At 34.4% G+C, this 17,119-nt stretch overlaps 1 protein-coding gene across 2 annotated transcripts; it reads right to left on the reverse strand.

Moving 5' to 3' along the window:
- Positions 1–2,766: 2,766 nt before the first annotated feature.
- On the reverse strand, positions 2,767–10,486 carry LOC125648114 (succinate dehydrogenase assembly factor 3, mitochondrial-like). 2 transcript variants are annotated; one of them, XM_048875038.2, is made up of 4 exons: positions 10,004–10,153; positions 4,992–5,112; positions 4,837–4,870; positions 2,767–3,785 (listed from the first exon to the last, which is right to left on the reverse strand). In XM_048875038.2, exons 1-4 carry the CDS (start codon positions 10,057–10,059, stop codon positions 3,712–3,714), a joined length of 285 nt encoding a protein of 94 aa, XP_048730995.2. In that variant the 5' UTR covers positions 10,060–10,153; the 3' UTR covers positions 2,767–3,711. The 2 variants fall into 2 exon arrangements, with proteins under 2 accessions (XP_048730995.2, XP_048730994.2); XM_048875037.2 differs by lacking the exon at positions 4,837–4,870 and having other exon boundaries at positions 10,004–10,486.
- Positions 10,487–17,119: the final 6,633 nt, after the last annotated feature.

A 17,119-nucleotide genomic window follows, 5' to 3' on the forward strand; every position in this document is an offset into this window, starting at 1 on the left:
CTTATACATGTACACACATTTGGCATGCTTCAATCTGTAGATATCAGACGAATCTGGTTCATAAATATAAATCCCACATAAGTGTTACAATATTGTCTGAGGCATATTGAGTCATATTTCATTGTAATACCATTACCGAAATATCTTAATTATTTCAGAATCTGGAAAACTCTGTTGGACTGGCATATTTTTCTGCGGACTGGTTGAAATTATACCCCATCAGTCAACAGATATACATACATATACCCCATCAGTCAACAGATATACATACATTTATTCATTCAAAATAATATAGAAATCATATAATGTGTAATCAGTCCCTCCCGTTACAACCTTCTGTCCTTCCTGTTACAAAATCAGCAATGCTTTATTCTTGAATGATTTTCAAGCCAGAAAATGGTAAAAGTTTCAAACCACAATTAGCTTCTGATGGAGATTCTAATAAGCCTACATACAATAATTGAAACTCCAAGATAGAAGAAAGTTGATATGTATCCTTCTTATTACAAAATTCTGTCCCTCTTGTCACAAAAAGGTAATGTGACAGAAATGACTGAAGGGACAATGCTCATGTGAATTCCTAATAGGTCTCTATACTAATATATAATGCTAAAACTTATAAACAAACTTGATTAACAAGCTACTGTAATGTAAATAGTGTTATTAAATTTGAATTTGGCGCCATTAGTTGGCATGTGACCTTGACTTCCGCTATAAGGGTATATAAACGTCATCCCGTTAGCGTCAGCACTTTCAGTGTTAGTTTGGCTTTCGAAGTGTAAAGTTGCTGCGAGAAGATTTTAGGTAAGCCGACAGTTTCCCATAAGAGAACGTGGATAAAGTATCCTTCCTCTCGCGGGAATAGCTCGACTAGTCCTTAGTGAACATATATAGTGTTTATCGTTATAAAATAAAAGTGCTGAGTAGCTGAGTACTCATTTGTTGAGCACTCATTTCACCTTTTAAGGCAGGAGGTTTTGCTCATCCGTTGAGTAATATTTTTTTAAAGTAACATTTTGTATATAGTTGATTGATCTTAGTTGATTATTTTGATAGTGATTTTTATTAGTGATTAGTTAGTTAAGTAATTAAGGGTAATCATTTTATTTTCACGAGAGGAACTCGTTTCGCCGTATTTGTATATTTTGGCAGGCGATTATTAGTTTTATATATAAGTAAACATCATTATAGAGTCTCGGTCTCAGTTTAGTAACTGAGGGATCCCGTAAACGGAAGAGAACACGTTACACTACATATGTACCTTGCAGTGCAAATTAAATGATTTTTGCATACATATTAATTATGTAAGCATTATTTTTTATGTAACCGGAAAGACTCCTATAGTTTCTACTCTTACAACACATGCTCTACTATGGTTAAATGTTGTTTGCAGCACGGATGCAATAATACTTAGGCCGTGGAATTGAAATATCATTTGGATCATGCTTCATATTCTATACCATGTGTTTCTGTAACAGACACAAATCTGAGGAACATCACTCAGCACATAATTCTCAGAACATTATAAACACTTGCTCAATTCCAGAAACTCATCCATAAACACCAATAGTTATGTAAAATATTTCCTGATTTAGAGCGAAAAAAGTTACACTTATGGATGTACAAAAATTACATTTCTCTTTTTCTGTCGGTGCAATTGCACGTGTAAACTACATCTCTAGTAATGTCTTCGGAATCTCCTTATAACAGGTATACAAACAAATTCGATGAGAGTTCTAATTGTTTTGATGAGAATATCATAATTAACTTACAAGATAAACTGTTATGTATTGTATTAAACTATGTCATGAATATGTATTGTATTAAACTATGTCATGAATATGTATTGTATTAATTAATCTATGTCATAAATATGTATTGTATTAAACTATATCTTGAATATGTATTGTATTAAACTATACCATGAATATGTATTGTATTAGTCTATGTCATGTTTATGTATTGATTAAAGTCACAATGAAGTGATGTCACAAATGTTACTGAACCCCACACCATCGCACTTTGGTGTCCATAACGTTAACAAAACATCACGCAGACCATCGCACGTTAGAGTCTTACACATATACTAATAAAATACATATTCATGACATAATCTCAATCTGAATGTTTTTCAAAATAAAACCAAATAAATGCAATGACAGTTTGCCCCCTTGAAGGTTCTTTCTGCTGCAGTGCTGGCACCAACGTCTTCGGGAAATATTGGAGGAAGGTATGAGTGATTACGGTTGTCATGGATGACAGCAACGGCAAGGTTTACACTGTCGAGGATTGTAAGAACGGCATAGTATATTTGTTGTGGAACTATCTACTTCGTGCAAACATTCTTTAATTCATGATCATTTATTACTTGTGATGTACACATAATAAATTCCTGGGGGTATGCTATAATACAAAACATTCTATACGATTTCGCGTTGGAAAATTTTGTGCTTCATAACACGACAACTAAATGGTAATGCAATAAGTCACTTATTCTTATTTTTTGTGCATGGATTTTGCACTGTTGGTACAGTCGGTACCAAAACACTGTGTCGTTTACAAACCAATGGACTTTGGTACGTCACTCCATCGCATTTTGGCATATCACACCATAGGGGTTTGGCGCACACCATCGTACTTTAGAGTCCAACATATGTATTGTATTATACTATGTCATGAATATGTATTGTACTAGACTACACCATGAATATGCATTGTATTAGTCTATTGTCTCTTTCAGTAAACAATGAAATAATATATTCTGTGTACAGTTCTTAAAACAAATGAATGTAATATTTATTTGTGGTCGTAAATCACACACTTTACAGAAAACAAGAGAATAGTGTATGTGGACATTTCTTGCAAAATGATGGATATTGCAGTACCATCAATAGTGACTCAGCAATTAACAAAATTGTGCATTGTCATGTATATAGCTGAAACTTTTTATATAGAAATCATTTGTCAATGTACAATAATTACGATATATCACTATTTCATAAATTTCAAAACATTATTTCTGTTCACTCTGTGAAGATCCACGATGAAATAAGTAACACCATTTCCTTGTGAAATTTCACTATCACTCAGGTGAAGAAGGATACATAATCCAGGTTTAGATGTTTAGCTTCTCAATGAAAACCTTGGTTTATAACTAAACATATCAGTTATCACACACAATGAAGTCATTCTTCTAAACACAAATATGTATACATTGTTTCCTTCACAGTTAGTGTATCAGCTGTTGTGTTTTGTGTATCAGCTGTTGTGTTTTGTGTATCAGCTGTTGTGTTTTGTGTATCAGCTGTTGTGTTTTGTGTATCAGCTGTTGTGTTTTGTGTATCAGCTGTTGTGTTTGTGTATCAGCTGTTGTGTTTTGTGTATCTGCTCTTGTGTTTTGTGTATCAGCTGTTGTGTTTTGTGTATCAGCTGTTGTGTTTTGTGTATCAGCTGTTGTGTTTTGTGTATCTGCTCTTGTGTTTTGTGTATCAGCTGTTGTGTTCGTGTATCAGCTGTTGTGTTTATGTATCAGCTGTTGTGTTTTGTGTATCTGCTCTTGTGTTTTGTGAATCAGCTGTTGTGTTTTGTGAGCTGTTGTGTTTTGTTTATCAGCTGTGTTCATTATTTTGTCCTTCCTGGGGATTTTTTATCGCATCATGTAATTCCAATAACTGTTCTGCCTGCTCGTCCCTGAAATGTTGAACAAATTCCTCATTGAGATGAGTTCCCACCACCTGTTCCTTTCTTCGTGCCGATAACTGCTTCCCTAGTGTGAGGTAGTATTGCTGGAAAGATAATAAACTATCTGAAGTTGACTATATTTGAAAAGGATATCCCATACAGATGATGCAAACTTACCGGTACCACAGTGATCATTTAGAATTACCGGTACCACAGTGATCATTATTTAGAATTACTGATACCACAGTGATCATTATTTAGAATTACCAGCACCACAGTGATCATTATTTACAATTACCAGTACCACAGTAATCATTATATAGAATTACTGGCACCACAGTGATCATTATTTAGAATCACTCATACCACAGTGATCATTATATAGAATTACTGGCACCACAGTGATCATTATTTAGAATTACTAATACCTCAGTGATCATTATATAGAATTACCGGTAACACAGTGATCATTATTTAGAATTACTGATACCACAGTGATCATTATTCAGAATTACTGATACCACAGTGATCATTATTTAGAATTACTGATACCATAGTGATCATTATTTAGAATTACTGATACCATAGTGATCATTATTTACAATTACCGGCACCACAGTGATCATTATTTACAATTACTGGTACCACAGTGATCATTATATAGAATTACTGGCACCACAGTGATCATTATTTAGAATTACCGGTACCACAGTGATCATTATTTAGAATTACTGATACCATAGTGATCATTATTTACAATTACCGGCACCACAGTGATCATTATTTACAATTACTGGCACCACAGTGATCATTATTTAGAATTACTGGCACCACTATATATCAGTTTTAACATATTCCAATTCACAGGAAGGCCACATTGTTAATTTTTTTCTCTCAAATTTCCACATGTTTTGTCAAAAATTGGCAAACTTGAAGCATAAATTGCTTCTGGAAATATAGAATACACACTTACCTACCTTTCAAACTTATAATTATATTTCATACACCTGTATCAGCTGCCACCTTGGTATAAAAATCGCACACAGGCAAATGCGTTCTAGATGTTTTCCAAAGCAAAATATGTGTGTAAAATGACAGTAGAAAAATATACCATTTACTGCTCTTTATAATATTCTTGTCATGTTAAACACTTACATTTATGATCATGTAGTTTTACCACAGCATTCATCTGTAAACAAGTCTTTACTAGGTTTCATGTTTTTATGTCTATTTTGAAATTAAGCAAAAATGGGGACCACATGGGGCCCTTATACCTATACCTTTAAAATTATTCATTCTGAGGAACTTACTGTCCATTCCTGCATGAAAACATGGGCCTCTGCTGCATTGACCTGTTTGTGTCGTCTGAACTCATCCTTAACGTACTGGTCCCCCATCGCTCGCATCTCTAAAGGCAGACTGCGATGCAACCTAAACACATATCAACACAGAAGAAAATTAATGGTTACTTTTATTAATGCTTGAACCATGTAAGCCAACCCCCATAAGCATGATAAGTGCCCCTTAGACTCTTTTCAACTCTCAAAAAATAAAGACCCCCCCCCCTCATTTAAATACAACTTATCTATACCTGTACTACTACTAGTCTACTACATGTATATCTTTATGTACCGAGTACTTTTAAAATATGTTGTTTTAACGATTTGAAATGATAAATGAATGAATAAGACCTCAATAGATTATACTGTTGTTAAGAAAAGTATAACAATGATTAACTCCCTTAGAATTTAATATCTATTCAAACATATGCTCATTGATATATATTTATAGGCCTGAATCTGAATTAAAAATTGACGTAGCAGTAATCACTGAAGCGTCTTCAACTAAGAGGCCATCTTGATGCACGACATTTTTCTATGATGTTGTTTTGAAAAGCAGCGGGGCAAGGTCTTTGGAAATCCCTTAAAGGGGCATGGACACGATTTGAGCTGAAAATTTTCAAATCTTATTTTTCCATTTTTATTGTTTACAATGCTTAACTAAAGTATTTCTAATGGTCAACCAAAATTTGAATATCAGTTGTTGAGTTATAAGTGAGATACAGCATTCGCAATTCTTTGTTATGTAAACAGGGCTCGTGCCATGTTTTTGGTTACATTACATAACACCTGCTTTTCAGCATTGGGAATGGGGCCAAATTTCGGCCCTCTACAGACCCTAAAAAATCCAAGGAATGTTAAATCTTATTAATTTTAGAGGAATGTTAATGCTTTTATCAATTTTGAAGGAAAGTAAATTTTATCAATTTTGAGGGAATGTTACATTTTATTAGAGGGCAATATTTAATTAACACAATTGTACCAAGTCTCCTATGTTTGTAAATTTGCTAAACACCAACACTGAATATGACGTCACAATGCACTGTTTAGGTCAAATAAAAAAATATGTGTAGTTCCGGTTACAAGACCGTCCCTAGTTTTTACCACCGACCCTAAACTTTTTTTGACTATTTCCAAAATCAGTTACCGTATTTTGCCGAATATAATGCACACTTTTTTCAAGATTTTGTTTAATGAGAAGGGGTGCATACCTATACATATAGGTTTTTGACCCATTTTCCTTCAGGTGAAGCTCGACTGTAAGTTCATTCATAGCCAATACATGTACATATATACCACTGAAATGCTAAGCTGTAAACACTTACTACAGGCCATCTAACATTAGACAGAAAGGGACTTAGAACTAAAGACTGCTTAAGTAAACTATATTGCAAATTTCAGGTTGTTTGAATATACTGAGCAATCACCCTCCTTATTTTTAAAAAAGTTGGATCTAGATTTAAATATTGGAAGGGCTTGGTACTCTGGTTGAAATATTATTTCCTACTTTCATGTTCAAAAACATGATTTTGGCAAAAGCGATGATTTTTGTTCTGCATTTATTTATTCATTTTCATATATATATAAGAATTGTCAAAACTCGGGTGATCCCTACCATTTTGATAGGTATATATCACATCATATATATAAATGGTACATGCAAAGAAGTGAAAGTAAAAGAAAATTGTGTTTCCATCTAAAATCTATCATTAAAAAAAATAAATTTAAAAAATATCTCTACCTACCCTATTTTTCAAGGGAGTGTAACCAAAAACACTCATATTATTTCATTTGGCCTTACATCAATTGCGTTATATTTTCCATGTTCAATGAAAAACGTGGATCATATGTCCAAAGTTAGGATGCTTTGATAGAGCTCTGTCCTCACACGTTAGGTACTATCTTTGGGCTATTTATTTTGTCCACTTACGGATATAGTACTGACAATACGCTTTGCTTCGCCCTCGAACACGGTTACACCGTAAGACATACTATTCAAGAGATTTAAATCACTGCAGATTATATTTGCATAGTTGTATCTCAATATAACAAACTGATAAAAACATGTGACAAGATTTCTGACTAGTCTATGCCTATGGGTCTGTAACAGGAAGGGAGAAAATGTAACGGACCAGACCGGGATTTGAACCAGGGCCCCCTGAATCTCTAGTCTGGTGCTCTACCAACTGAGGTAACTGGCCACCGACAATCTAATCCGACTGACCGCTACACTCCTCCCTCCTTAAATGTCTTCATACCTAAGACATCAACCCAGGATCTTTATCCCCTGGCAGGCATTTTCACCTGTCAGTACCAGGGGCTGGTCTACGGCACCAAGAAATTAGAGCAGTTTCCCGGGTGGCAATTTTGTAACCAGGTTACAATAGGGAGAATATTTTTATCCAATTTAGCATATGAAACATATATGTCTTATACGTTCGTCCTCTTTTGAAAAAGCAAGGATTAGACAAAGAAGTGTTCAAGAACTATCACCCTGTCTCGAACCTTTCCTTTATTTCTAAAATCCTGGAAAAATCATTTGCAGTTGAACCACCTGCATGATAGACAACAATCAGCATATTGTGCTCATCACTCAACGGAGACTGCTGTCTTGAGAGTCCATCATGACATCTCATCTGCACTAGACAATGGCTCGTGTGTTGTTCTGTTAATGCTGGACTTATCTGCAGCATTTGATGTGATTGACCACACTATTCTTATCAATCGCCTAGAATATTCTTTTGGTATAACCGGTGCGGCTTTGTCATGGATACGGTCATACCTCAGTGATCGATATCAACGCATTGCTATAGGTTGCTCAGAGTCTAGAGACTTCCATCTGGAATTTGGTGTTCCTAAGAGGTCAGTCCTCGGACCAAAGCTATACAGCCTGTTTGCTAAGCCAATTTGTGATATATGCAGCAAACATGACACGAGTTTCCAGTGCTATGCAGATGATACTAAATTGTATATGGCAATAACACCTACCAGCAACTGGATTAACATAACATCTCGTTTGCAAATTTGCCTATCTGATATTAGTTCTTGGATGCGTTCCAACTTCCTAAAGTTAAATCAAGAAAAAACGGAGCTTATTGTCTTCGCACCAAAACACGGGATTATTTTAATGAATTCAGCATCAACTTTGATGGAACCAAAATTAACGTTTCATCATGTGTGAAAAACCTAGGAGTCTTTTTTGATTCTATGCTAAATATGACCACCAGGTTCGAAGCATCGCTAAATCGTGTTACTATCAACTACGTAATATTGACCGAATTCGACTTTTAATATCAGAGAGTGCTTGTAAGACCTTTATATGCTCACTTGTGACCTCTCGTCTGGATTATGGCAATGCCTTACTGTACAGTATAAGTACCAGTTCCTTGACTAGACTCCAAAGGATTCAAAACACCGCTGCCAGGATCATTACACGTACAAAGAAATGGACTTTTAAAGCTTTAAATGGAACATCGCCATTATATTTACAAGAACTTGTCAAATTTTACACACCTAGTAGATCCCTGCGATCAGAAAACTCTACGTTTCTGGTGCAGTCACGTACACATACTAAGACATATGGGCAAAGACGGTTCAACGTGGTGAGTGCCAGTCTATGCGAAAGTTTTTTGGACCACACAGGACATTCGGTCCTGTGTAATCAATGAACACACTGGACTAAACCAAATTTTGTCAGACCGAAAAACCTGATGTAAAAAAGTGAAACACGTGAAAATGCAAAACCAAGGAAATCTTATTCATTATACTAGTAATACTATACCAGGGATCCCTCCTGTATAATACTTTAGAGGGTCCACGCGGTTTTAATCACATTCATTTACGTATTTGGATTTGTGTGATATTTTTTACTTATAATAAACATTTAAATGACTCTGCGTCAAAATAGTAAAGCTCAAAACCGGACACCGAGACATCGGACATTCCGGTCCAGTGTAAAAAAAAATGATGCATGGGACCTGAGGCACTGCACATCGGTCAGGTCTGACGGTTCGATATCTTTCGTATAGACTGGAGTGCTACATGTGGAACAATCTATCCCAAGACCTGAGATGAATTTTATTCGTTTTAAAAAGTTATTAAATACTTACCTTTTTACCATTGCTTACCCAGATTCTTAACGTGTTTATTTAAAGTTGCTCATTTTTAAACTGACCTTATTACAATGGACAACACAGCAATTTTACATGTGAACTTTACTAGTCCTTTTAAAGTTATATGTATATTCTTAAATGTTTTTAACTTGCATTTTTAAGCTCTAGTATTTATTACGTAATCTATATGCTCTTATGTCCATAATTGTTTTATGTACAGCGCTTTCGAGTAATTTTATATTATATTTAGCGCTTTATAAATTTTGTAAAATAATAATAATGTCTTATAGTGCAAAAAAAACTAGTAAATATCGACCACCTTTATTTTAAGGTTGTGAGAGTTACAGACCTTTTTCTCAACACCCACTTATCATTAAATGCAGGGTTACAGCCCTGGGTTACGACGGACTATTGTTTCAACACCCATATATCTTTAAATGCAGGGTTACAGACCTTACTCTCAACACCCACTTATCTTAAAATACAGGGTTACAAGAGTTATAGACCTTTCTCTTAACACCCACTTATCTTTAAATGCAGGGTTACAGACCATTGTTTCAACGTGAGAGAACGGTCTGTAACCCTGCATTTAAAGATAAGTGGCCATGGGTGTTGAGAGAAAGGTCTGTAACCCTGCATTTAACCTTGTAACCCTGTTTTCTAGTGTAACCCTCGTAACCCCTGCATTTAACCTTGTAACCCTGTTTTCTAGTGTAACCTGGTTACAAAATTGCCACCCGGAGAAACTGCTCTGATTTCTTGCCATATAATTTTCTCCCTTCCTGTTACACTACAGGTCAAACACTCTATAACGCTAGTGATGGTCACTATCAAATAATCATATTGGAAAAACCCATAAATTGACTTCACCTGAGAATTGCTTTATATAATGTCCTCACACGGGACACGTGTTGTAAAGAAGACATTTTTCCTCAGTTTTCCACTTTGATATTGATAATGATCATTATGAAACAAACTGTCAAAACCTTGCTTGCAAGAATGAACCAATAACCGGATAAAGAATCTATATAGAAAAACTAATGTATTTACGATAGGAACAAAGTATTCCGGATTGAGTTCCAACTTCGATCCAGAATTTTTTGCTTAAAATGGGGTGGGGACCACTATTCTTCCTGTGGGACTCCGGCGACATTTGGCTTCCGCCTACAGTTAAAGGGAACGTAGGGTATAAAAAAATATTTTCACATTTCAAATACTAGATATTTAGTAATTAAGTCCACTGGTTATTTCCATTTGATTGTAATCTGTTGTGTAGAAATTGGCATTTAAATATAGCTACACATCATCTGCTGGAGGCTGCCATTTTGCAAGATAAAGTTATCGCTCTTTAAGATATTTCCCACAATCCCATCTGCTAATGACGTATACCGGGCAATTGCCTCTCAGTGAAAGCAGCTGATCATGTCTGACTACAAAGGATACCAATATGAGGCTGATTAAAATCAAGAGGAATTATTAGCAGCTTCAAATGAAAACACTAGTGAATTGGGATGGATTGATGAAAGCGACACTCTTAATTCTTAAACTTTTAATTTTGAATTCTTTATACAGGATTGTTCATTATCTTCACTTCTTCATTCTTCACTTGAACATTCCTTAGCACATATGATGGACAATGATTGGACAATTCTATCTGTATATGTTGCACAAAGTTGATTTATTCTTCAATATGGATTGAGAGTGGGATAGTTTTGTCACTATTGATGTCTTCATTGAGCTGAAAATATAAAAATGAAATCAAACCATTACTTTATAACTTAAGTAATGAATTTTCGTGAAAGTGCATGTACATGTACATGTATTTCACACAACAAAGAGTTTATTTTTCATAGTAGTTTTCTCTCTTTCTGATTTATTATTACATCTGTTTACAAGAGAATCTTGCAATGTGAACCTGTATACAGCACAAATCAGTTGATTATCACTACACCCCTGCAGTAATTGCCACGTAAATGTCAAGATTTGAAAGATTAACTGCACAGGGGGAATTGAAATGACCTTGGTTGTAAAACGTTGTTAATCATTTATAGAGAAATGCATCAAATTACCTGTTTCCTTAGATGCTAATAGTCCAGGTTGGTCAATAGGTTTCCAAAAGAAAATGGATTAGCTGAAAAATGAAAAATACTCATAATGACTAATTAATTATAGATACTATACTTCATATATACATGTACTATACTTCATTTGTTTACTTGTACATTTTCAATTTCTTTAAAAACAATAGGATAATACAAAATGTGCTAGTGCTGTGATGATTTTTGAAAGTATTACATGTATCCTGCTTTCCCTTTTCCTCATCTTTTTGAGCTATTTTCTCTTATTTTCTTAGGCTTGCAGCCATCAAATATTTTAGTTACTGCATCTTCTTTTTAATAGGTTTTGATGTGTATCCCAATATCTTAACTTAATTAGATATTAATTTAACTTTGAATATTTCATATTTAGCCTATACAAAATGTTCACTGGATAAGGATATTAAAATAAACTGAATTAGATTAAATTAGAAAATTATTATTATATAAGCAAAAGTTTGTTGTAAATAAACTCTGGTTATTGACACATTAAGAATTATTAGTATTTACCAAGTAAAAAGCAAATATAATTTATACTTACCCTGATATCCTCTTTAAAAGAATCTTTCTCAAAATGCCGTTCAAAAACAAAATATTCATTTCCAAGGTTATGTATCCAATTCTTGCACAATGTTCATAGTTTTTGGGGAGATCAGGGATGCTAAAAGGTAGATACATGTATTCCTTTTCCTTTGACCACAGTGCAAAATTTCGCTTGAACTCCCGACATTTAAATTATAGATACTCTGTAACCCATTTAGTGCTATAGGCACAGCAGTTGTAATGAATTGCCGCATACACGTCATCAACCGCCATGATAAGAGATTCTCCCATTCAGCTCAGTTTTCAGTGTAAATGACAGATTAAATCTTGTTATCAGCAGTAATTATTTTTTCTATGCTAGATTTTGTTGTCTGCATGGTACCAGTTTTCACATATCAAAATTTGATTTTTGACCCTACGTTCCCTTTAAATGATTGCCAAAAATAAGTTTAGCCAAGACTCACTAGGAACCTTTAAAATGTTTCCGCCTCTTACAAGCGTAGCCAGACAGAAAATGAAGTGTACACAAAGTACAGCAAGGGGTCTGGTGGCCACCTTGACACTGGGGTCCAGGGGCGAAGCCCCCGGAAGGTCCAGGGTTTTACCAATGAAATCACTTAAGTATTCTTTGGGCGTAGAAACAGGGTTTCTTGTCACTTTCCAAAGCAAAAATAAGTCACAAAATTGATTTTTTAAGTGTTTCATTATGCCAACTCACACTGTGTAGATCTACTTGGACTGACTTTGCATTTTTTTTTTTTTTGCGAATTGTATTGTCCGCTTTATTTCGTTGTTTTCGACTGGTATATATGGTAAATGTTACTGATATAACAAAGAATATCCTAAATCCGTCTACTACGTGTAAAAAGATAATGTACAAAATCTACATGGTAAAGTGATATTCGACATGATGTTGAAAATTTGAAAATTCAAAAAGGACTTTAAATTTGATTGAATGGACATTGTGATGTTGATTATAAATTATAATTCCTCTCTCAAACAGACGACAGCGGCGGGTTTAAAGAAAAATAAATTTTTCCACTCCCGGAGAAATAAATGACAAAATCTTTTGATTTCTTGAATTACTTTATAGGGAGAACTTAGTTGTTTTTTTCTTTTCAAAAACCCTTAAAATTTGCGTCTTTTCAATTCATTTCACCTTATTATAAATGATAGAAAATAGTACAAATGACTAAATAGGAGACATATTTCAAGCCCTATAAATTTATACAAAAGACACATACCATATGAACAAAAACAAAAACAAAAAAACAGAACAACAGAACAGACATATACAGAGGAATCAGGGGTAAAAAAAAAAAAAAAAAAAAAAAGAAGGTAAGAAGCAAAGCACTAATACAGTTGGGAAACATAAATCATGCATAGATATACACAGTGACTATATAAAAACACAGATACAAACAGAAGAACCAGGGGTAAGTTACAGCACTAATGCAGTTGGAAAAGTAAAATTTAACGGGTTACAATAATAGTTTAGATTAAAAATTTAAGACATAGGCAGGAGAGGCTGGAGTCTGCATGAGTTACATTTACAATTTACTTCCCCACACCAATTTAGGATATAATTTGAGAACTGACTGTATGATGAAAAATCTCTGACATTATTTGGCAGAGAATGCCAGAGCTTTGCTCCCTCATACATTGTCATATCTGAAAGATTGAATCCCATACCTGGTTGTTCTTGATTTGGGTATTTCAGCTGTATTTGTGTATCTAAAGTTATATGAATGGTTTTTTATAACAACTAAATCTTGCAGGAAAACTGGGCTAATTTTGTGAATGATTTTAAAAGTTTCCATGCAGAGCTAATGTTCGCATTCTCCTGCTTTTTAATGATGGCAATTTTGATTGATTCAATAAATTTTCATACATGGTTTTGTTATCATCATAAATACCGTAAATCTTAATGCTCTTTCCTGTATCTTTTCAATTTTGTGGGTGTTTCGCTCAGTGCAGAAGTGCCATGTCAATGGACAATAACTAAAACTGGATATGATAAAAGAATGATGTATTGTTAATTTGCCTAATTTGCTTAAATGTTTGCCTATCCGTTTACGAACATTTTTTATTTGCCTCGCTGCCTTCTTGCAAATATTGGTCATATGTGTGTTGAAAGAAAGCTTAAAATTAATGGTGGTACACAATAGTTTTACCTCATCATCGCATTTTGTTTGAGGAGAACCATTTAATCAGAGACATACTGTCATCTTGAAGTGCTGCTATAACCTGGTATAAAGATTTGTTTGATTTTGATAAAGTATTATAATCTGCATAATTGTAAAGATTGCATTTATTTACAAAGAAAAAGAGGTCATTGATGAAGATGTTAAAGAGTAAGGGGCCTAGAATTGATCCTTGTGGTACACCTTTAATTATATTTGATATGCCGCTGATGTGCTCTCCTATTTTTACACATTGTTTTCTAATTGAGAGATAGCTAATTAACATCTCTTGAGCTGTTTTGGAGAGGTTATATGCCTTTAGTTTTAGAAGAAGTAATTCATGAGGAAAGCAATCAAGGGCTAAATAGAGAGATCCATTAAAATTGTTGCTGTGTACTCATTCTTATCCGATGCCTGTTTCCAATCTTCAAAAATAATCTTAATAAAGTCGACTGACATCCAAAACCTGACCGAAAAACTGCCCAAAAAAGTATTGAAGACATTATTAAAAAAAATGTCAACTGACTTTCAATTGCTCTTTCCAAGATTTTAGAGATTGCAGGACACTCACGGGTCTATAATGGCCTTTCTCTAATGAACTATTCTTTTTTTGTATCGGGGTCACTTGTGCTATTCTAAGCTTATTTGGAAATGTTGATGTTGTTAGTGACAGGTTGATTAATTGACATAAAGGTTTGCTGATAATTACATGGCAGTGTGCAAAAGTTTCGGAGAAATTCCATCAATACCAGTGGCTTTTTTTACGTTTATTATTTTTTTTAACACTCTTTATTACAAAATCTTTATTTTTAGCCGAAAAGGAAAAGGAGCTCTGTGCTGCTATTTATGGAGTATTTGCTTTGATTGCTTAATTACTTAGATGGTTTTCATACACCTGTCTGCATCCCCTGTATTTTTGGCAACGTTTATGATTTTATTGAAATTCATAGCTGTGTCAATCTAGACCACATTTACTTATCATTTACAAATATAACACTGGAAACATTTGTGGACATAGCAGAAAAACAGAATCTTATTACATTGGACGGGTGTGGCATACAGCTGAATGTGTCGCAGTGTGAGAAAATTCTAAATGGGAATTGCCGAAATCTTCAGTACTTTTCAATATCATTAGCTTAATCGGTCGATTCCCTTTCTTTTAAACGTGAAATCATACCAGTTTTTGGTCAATCTGATTAAAACCAGTGTAGCGATCTAAGTGAGCGGATCTCAGGATCTGGTTTTAATCAGATTGGGTTTTGGTGATTGTCAATTTAACATTTTCCGAAAATGAATGTGGAAGAAGCTTTGATGTTGCTTGACCGCTTATGTGAAAATGACCCCTCAAACAATAAGACCTATGAAGTTGACCCTGTTATTGCATTGAATTCTGATGAAGCATTTCCTCTAAATAATCAAGACGAGTTTTCACTCGATCCTGTCAAAGAGTGTGCTATTTCTAAGACACTAGACAGCAACAACAATTCTCTTAACATTGAGGAATCCGAAAATTTATTTGAAAGTCTTGAAGAAAACTTTATTGAAGACCCCATTGACCCAGATTATAGTATCAGCAATGAAGCAGATGATTCATCACATGATGAGGCTAACGTGAATACTACTGAAGAAGTCACGACAGATAGTGAAATATTGCAAAATCCTCTTCCGGAAAATACACAGAAAATAGACAACACCGGGCATGGTACTGCACAGAATGATTCTCTTGTTGATGGAGACACAGGAGAGAATACCAGTATTGCTGGAAAAAGAAGTAGAAAGCGGACACGAAACGAAGATCAGTGGAGAAAGAATATCAGAAAACACAACGTCAGTCAGGGGAACAGTACAAGGACTCAAAGGGAAATGTACAACGAAAAAGGGAGGTGAAAAGCAAGAAGGATTGTGAAGGAAAATGTAAATTTAGATGTAGTTTAGATATTACAGCTGCTGAAAGAAAAGCTATTTTTCTGAGATTTGGAATCTGTCAGATGATGGAAAACAGACTTTCTATGCCAAGACAACCGAACAGGTGGTAAAGGAACGGGTACAGACTTCAGCTACCAAATCGAGAGAAAAATACTCATATAAATACGTTTTTAAATAAAGGATGAGGCAAATGTTCGAGATTGCAAAGTATTTTACTGGAGTACCATTGATATCAGTCAAAGGAGAATAGAATGGTTCCACGACAATGCAGCTCGCAATGAATTTACAGACAAGAGGGGTAAACACACAAGATCACGAACTGCAGATACATGTAATGCAAAAACGTTCGTAAGAGAACAAATTGAGTCTTTTCCAAGGATGCCCTCGTATTACTGTAGAGCATCTTCATCAAACGAATATCTTGCTGCAGATCTGAATCTGACAAACATGTGCAATCTGTATGTTGAAAAGTGTACTGAAAATGACATGATACCTGTTGAGTCTCACTTTTATCGCAATGTCTTTAATACAGAGTTTAACATATGATTCCATGTTCCAAAGAAGGGTAGGTGTGATCAGTGCATGGAGTATGAGGCTCAGATAGACGCAAACAGAGTCACAAGAGCACTTCAAGAAAAATTTCATGATCACCTGAGACTCGGTGTTTTGATCTTTCGGTATTAAAAGTTGATTTTAATGATTTGTTAAAGGTTTCGTTTAGTTTTTCTTTTTGAAAATCACTGTGAATCAATATCAGAATTTACATAACATTACGTGTTTAAATTTGCCATAATTTTGTAATAATAAACATTCAAATAATATTCTTCCCAAAGCGTATATTTAATTTTGATTTTAAATACGCATATTATATGATAAGAAAGGAAACTTTACTGTAAACAGCAAATGTTGTATCTCCAGTAACATCTTATTTTGTTTATAAATTACATAGAATCATTGTGTGCTATATTTCCAAACTCAAAATAGTTCTCATCAAAAGTGTAAAAAGTGAATGCAATAATGTTCTATTTCCAACTGAAAGGCTCTGGATTTTGTATTTCTGGAGTTTGTACAATCAGTCAGGATTTAAATTTGCGAAATATACACCTTTTGAATCATTATCTTGAAAAGTTTGCTTCACCACGCCATAAGGATAAAATAAAATATACGGTACCAAATTTTGAGGTCAATTTTCTCAAAATCAGTTTTTTTGGTGATAGAACAGAATGGTTCTCAGGCGA

This window comes from Ostrea edulis, chromosome 6, assembly GCF_947568905.1.
Source record: "Ostrea edulis chromosome 6, xbOstEdul1.1, whole genome shotgun sequence".
NCBI lineage: Eukaryota > Metazoa > Mollusca > Bivalvia > Ostreida > Ostreidae > Ostrea > Ostrea edulis.

Bases quoted from the DNA above. Each gene is read 5' to 3' on its own strand.
- LOC125648114 (XM_048875037.2), bottom strand. From the start codon at position 10,059: ATGTCTTCTTTACAACACGTGTCCCGTGTGAGGACATTATATAAAGCA. The intron at 5,113-10,003 runs GTGAAGTCAATT...ATATGTGTTTAG, and splicing joins TTATATAAAGCAATTCTCAG to GTTGCATCGCAGTCTGCCTT. The intron at 3,786-4,991 runs GTAAGTTCCTCA...TTATCTTTCCAG, and splicing joins TTTTCATGCAGGAATGGACA to CAATACTACCTCACACTAGG.